This window comes from Austrofundulus limnaeus, unplaced genomic scaffold (genome assembly GCF_001266775.1).
Source record: "Austrofundulus limnaeus strain Quisiro unplaced genomic scaffold, Austrofundulus_limnaeus-1.0 Scaffold1752, whole genome shotgun sequence".
Taxonomy (NCBI): Eukaryota; Metazoa; Chordata; class Actinopteri; order Cyprinodontiformes; family Rivulidae; genus Austrofundulus; species Austrofundulus limnaeus.
In genome coordinates this window covers 44,526-49,855 of record NW_013954154.1, presented here as the reverse complement: position 1 = coordinate 49,855, position 5,330 = coordinate 44,526, and the positions used below count along the sequence as shown (strand labels likewise).

General features: G+C 54.4%; 1 protein-coding gene across 1 annotated transcript in view; it reads left to right on the top strand.

The window, feature by feature from the left end:
• The window catches only part of clspn (claspin), a 7,997-nt gene extending 3,874 nt beyond the window's left edge, over positions 1–4,123 (top strand). Inside the window, exons 8-19 of the mRNA XM_014033478.1 lie at positions 219–307; positions 382–563; positions 640–1,147; positions 1,265–1,316; positions 1,394–1,490; positions 1,567–1,700; positions 1,924–2,085; positions 2,159–2,280; positions 2,565–2,692; positions 3,225–3,428; positions 3,511–3,672; positions 3,881–4,123. Coding sequence (XP_013888932.1) covers positions 219–307; positions 382–563; positions 640–1,147; positions 1,265–1,316; positions 1,394–1,490; positions 1,567–1,700; positions 1,924–2,085; positions 2,159–2,280; positions 2,565–2,692; positions 3,225–3,428; positions 3,511–3,672; positions 3,881–3,988 — 1,948 coding nt within the window. The 3' untranslated portion in view covers positions 3,989–4,123. The remainder of the gene's footprint in view (positions 1–218; positions 308–381; positions 564–639; positions 1,148–1,264; positions 1,317–1,393; positions 1,491–1,566; positions 1,701–1,923; positions 2,086–2,158; positions 2,281–2,564; positions 2,693–3,224; positions 3,429–3,510; positions 3,673–3,880) is intronic.
• Positions 4,124–5,330: the final 1,207 nt, after the last annotated feature.

The following is a 5,330-nucleotide window of genomic DNA, read 5'->3' as shown; positions in this document are numbered from 1 at the left end:
CGGCATTAACTCATTCTCTGAAGACACGCTGACTCAGCATTAATAACTCGTTCACTGAAGACACGCTGACTCAGCATTAATAACTCGTTCACTGAAGACACGCTGACTCAGCATTAATAACTCGTTCACTGAAGACACGCTGACTCAGCATTAATAACTTGTTCTGAAGACACGCTGACTCAGCATTAATAACTTGTTCTGAAGACACGCTGACTCAGCATTAACTCATTCTCTGAAGGTGTCCTGTGTTTCAGGGACGGCGTGAGGAAGTCCGGACCACCTGGACTGGACGGCAGCAGTAAGACAGGTGAGTGAAGGTCAGATTAGAGGGGTTCTGGTTCTGGTGGACCCTCAGGTCTTTGTGACTCTGATTGTCTCCAGAGGAGGAAGACTCCCTGTCCCTGATGAAGGACAACAGCTTTGAGCTGGTTGGGTCCATGATCACCTCCTACCAGCCTATCAACAACCAGCGCTCCACAGGAAGGGGCGTGTCCAACTTCTCTGCCTTCCGCTCACCTTCACCATGCTTCTTCAGGCCCAGCTTCCTTGGCTCCGCCTCCAAGGTGAGTCACCTGGACCTGTTGGGACATGAACCTTTAGAGGAGGAACTTCCTGTAAACAACCTGTTGTCACCTGCAGAGTTCAGGACGTCTCTCGGAGCGGTCCCTGTGTCTCCCCGTGGAGGACTCCCAGGACCTGTACGCTCCTCCGTCCCCCGGAGCTGACTCAGGACCCCTGGAAGAAGCAGCCTCTGGTCCCGGACTGGGCGGGGACTCCCAGGGGCGGTTCTCCCTGGAGGACGACGCCCACTCGCAGCTCCTGGACGCAGACGGGTTCCTGAACGTGGGTCCTCGGCCCGGAGCGCCCCCCTCCCACAAGAGACAGCTGGTCCTGGACAGCCTGGACGAGAACGCCATGGACGCCAACATGGGGGAGCTGCTGGGGCTGTGCTCGGGGGGCTTCGGGACGGGAGGGGGCGGCGGCCTCGCAGCATCTCAGGAGGAAGAGCTACTCGGGTTGTGTTCAGGAGCGTTTCCTCCGACGCAGACCAAGGAGGAGGAGGAGGAGGAGGAGGTGGGGGGTCAGGGTCCGGAGGAAGGAGCTGAGAACACCATGGACCAGCTGCTGGGAAAGTTCTCCAGTCCAGGTGAGACACCAGGGTGTCCTTTTGTCCCCGTGGACATGGATCTGTCTGCACATCTTTAAAACTAATTTACCAGGAAGTAGACTGGACCGGGTCAGGACCTTCTGGGTTCTGGTCCAGTTCTAATGGATGTTCTTGTTCTGGTTTCAGGTGCTGCAGCAGCTGGACCAAGGTAAAGTCAAACATCAGACATGGACCTGCTCCGGGTTAAAGACACGGTCCAGGTTTTCACCTCCTGGTGTTTTACAGAACTGAGGAGCAGGAGGAGGAGCAGCAGCAGGAGGAGGAGCAGCAGGAGGAGGAGGACTGTGAGTTCCACCTTCTGTCAGACATTGGAAGTGAGCAGGTAAAAAACATCAGTTTCTTCAGGTTTAGAGACACTTTGAGATGTTTCAAACACTAAACCTGGATCTTTCTGTCAGGAGGAGGAGGAGGAGGAGGAGGAGGAGCAGCAGGAGGAGGAGGAGCAGCAGGAGGAGGAGGAGCAGGAGGAGAACAATGATGTGGAGGAGGAGGAGATGGAGGCTGTTTTTGCTCCTCAAGTCAAGAAGAAAATGTAAGAAAAACATTTCAGTTTAACATCAAAACCCTCTGAGTCCTGGACCCCCTAACTGAGTCCTGGACCCCCTAACTGAGTCCTGGACCCCCCTAACTGAGTCCTGGACCCCCCTAACTGAGTCCTGGACCCCCCTAACTGAGTCCTGGACCCCCCTAACTGAGTCCTGGACTCCCCCTAACTGAGTCCTGGACCCCCTAACAGAGTCTGGTTGGTCCTGCAGGACTCTGCTGGACTACGTGGACTCGGAGGCGGAGCTCTCTGGCAGTGATGTGGGCAGTGATGATGAGGATGGTGGCGGGGGGAGTGAGTACGAGGAAGAGGAGCTCCTGGAGGACCTCCCCTCTGATGAAGAACTGCAGAACCAAGTGAACCGGATTCACATGTGAGTGATGGAACACCTGACCCAGGTGGACCTGCAGGTCCAGGTTCTAACGTGTCCTTCTGTCTCGGAACAGGAAGCAGGTTCTGGACGAAGACAAGCGGCGCCTGAGGCTGTACCAGGAGCGCTACCTGGCTGATGGAGACCTGCACTCAGACGGACCGGGTCGAGCTCGACGCTTCCGCTGGAAACACATGGGTGAGCTGAGGAACCAGTCCAGAGTCCTGGTTAAAACCAGTCCAGAGTCCTGGTCCAAACCAGTCCAGAGTCCTGGTCAAGCTTATAATACTTTAGTTTTATTTCATTATGACTTTTTTTTCCAAAACTTCAGTTTTTATTATTTATTTATTTATTTTCTTAGTTTTTATTTATTTCAGTTTGTTATTTAGTCAGTTTTACTTTAGTTTTGAATTAGTTTTAGTTTTAGTGAACCATAAGAACCCTGATCCTGGTCTCTGTTGAAACGGTTTCCTCTCCTCCAGACGACGGCTTCAACGTGGACCGGACCGGACCAGAAGGAGAGGAGGAGGGCGAGGAAGAGGATGTGGACCCAGCTGAGGTCCAGAGGAGGAAAGAGAGACTGGAGAGAGAGCAGTGGCTCCGAGAGCAGGTCTGTGGTCTCTGTGGGTCCCTGTGGGTCTCTGTGGGTCCCTGCGGTCTCTGTGGGTCCCTGCGGTCTCTGTGGGTCTCTGTGGGTCCCTGTGGGTCCCTGCAGTCCCTGTGGGTCTCTGTGGGTCCCTGCAGTCCTTGTGGGTCTCTGTGGGTCTCTGTGGGTCCCTGCGGTCTCTGTGGGTCCCTGTGGGTCTCTGTGGGTCTCTGTGGGTCCCTGCGGTCTCTGTGGGTCCCTGTGGGTCTCTGTGGGTCCCTGCAGTCCCTGTGGGTCTCTGTGGGTCCCTGCAGTCCCTGTGGGTCTCTGTGGGTCCCTGCAGTCCCTGTGGGTCTCTGTGGGTCTTTGTGGGTCCCTGCAGTCCATGTGGGTCCCTGTGGGTCTCTGTGAGTCCCTGTGGGTCTCTGTGGGTCTCTGTGGGTCCCTGTGGGTCTCTGTGAGTCCCTGTGGGTCTCTGTGGGTCCCTGTGGGTCTCTGTGGGTCCCTGTGGGTCTCTACGGCAGCTGTAAGGGTCTGACTCGTGTTCTGGTCTCAGTCTGAGCAGAGGTCCAGGACCGGAGCTGATCCAGATCCAGATGATGAGAGGTTTGGAGACGAGGACAGTCAGTTCATGAAGCTGGCCATGAAGGTGACCAGCAGGACCCTGCAGAGGAAAGGTCCAGAACCTGCAGGACCACCACCGGACCAGAAGACCCCCTCAGCTCTGAACCCCTTTCAGAAACCGCCTCAGCCTCAGCAGGTGAGTCCCAGAACTCCAGGACTGCTTTGTCTTGGGTTCAGCTGAGTCCAGGTCCGGTCTGAGTGTGCCGGTTCTGTTCCAGGTCCGGAGGGGTTCTCTGCTGAGCCAGCCTCAGTCGGTCCTGCAGAAACTGGCCTCCGTCTCAGAGGGGAACCTCCTGGCCCCCCGGAGCAGCCGGGGCTTCCTGTTCCAGACTCTGTCCCCGGAGAAGGTCTGTGGTGGGTCAGACGGCGCTCAGAACCAGGTGGGTCACAGTTTGGACTCGTCAGAACTAGACCGGTTCTGCAGGTTCATGAAACCGGGTCACAGCAGCAGGGGGCGCTGTTGGACCACCAGTGGTCCCTGAGCCTCAAACTGAGACATCGGACCTGCTGATCTGTAATTATCAGAACCAGGGTCCTGGGTCCTGGAGACCCTCCTGGTTCTGATCCATGTCCTGGTGTGCCCCTCAGGTGAGGAAGAGGAGGGGTCCGGTTGGAGCGGTGAGTCCAGCAGCTAAGAGGATCTGCAGGGAGACCCAGAACTCCCAGAGGAGCATCTTTAACTTCCTGGACCACTGAGGACCGACCTCTGGACCCTGGACCCTGGACCCGGTCCAGAGTCCAGTTCTGATGTTTTATCCTGTAAATAAAGTGATTTTAAATCTTTTCTGTGACCAAGGTTCTGCTGAGTGTAAATAAAATGATTTTAACTGATTCTGTCGTCTGGGTCCAGTTCTGGGTCCAGTTCTGGGTCCAGTTCTGGGTCAGAACCCATCCAGGTTTTACCGAGTCCTTGTTCTGGCTCTGAGGTCTTGGTTTTCATGGTTTTGTTTGGAAGGTTCTTCAGAACCGGTCCAGCTGTGATGTCATCAACAGGACTTAATGTGTAAAAGTGATTTGGTCTCAGTCAGAACCCGGGTCCAGGTTCTGGTTCTGTGTAATAATCGTTTGGAGCTTAATGAGTCTAAGTATCTAATAATAACCAGGTCCTCTAACGAGCCCACTGCGTGTCATTAGGAACCGGTCCTGAGGTTCTGATCCAGCACAGGAGGCCCCATTAAGCATCATTAGGGCCCGGCCCGGAGCGAGCGGCGCCGGTTCTGATGAGGACTTTAACGCTGCTGTGACTCCATGATGGGTTTAAGGTGGAGTCAGACAGAACCTCCTGAGGGTCTGAGTTTCACTGAGTCTCCAGACCTGAGGGGACCAGAACCAGAACTCCTGGTACTGGTTCTGACAGGAAAACCTCCAGAGGACCTGGGTCCAGTTCACTCAGATCCTGGAGCAGTCTGGACTCTGCTGGGTCAGGGGTTCTGGACTGCTCAGATCTGACAGGAGGGTTTCTGTCGGCCATGTTGGAAGGAGCTACAGCAGGAAGTGTCATGGTGCAGGTGGGCCGGACTAAACGAGACCTCAGTCTGGACCAGGTGAGACCCCTGTCTCCATCAGTGTCCTCTGTGGACCCCTGTCTCCATCAGTGTCCTCTGTCCTTCAGGACCCCTGTCTCCATCAGTGTCCTCTGTGGACCCCTGTCTCCATCAGTGTCCTCTGTGGACCCCTGTCTCCATCAGTGTCCTCTGTGGACGTCTTCTACTCTGTCTTGTCTCTCAGACATGTGACCAGACCTCCGGCTACAGTTTGTTTTTTTCATGGGTTCAAATAAATGATCAGGAGGTCCACAGGAAGACAGAAAAAAACAACTTGTGATACACATTGTGTTACACAAACACACACATTGTGTTACACACACTCTGTTACATTCTGTAACACACACTCTGTTACACACACTCTGTTACATTCTGTAACACACTCTGTTACACACATTCTGTAACAAACACTCTGTTACACACACTGTTACATTCTGTAACACACACTCTGTTACACACATTCTGTAACACACACTGTTACACACATTCTGTAA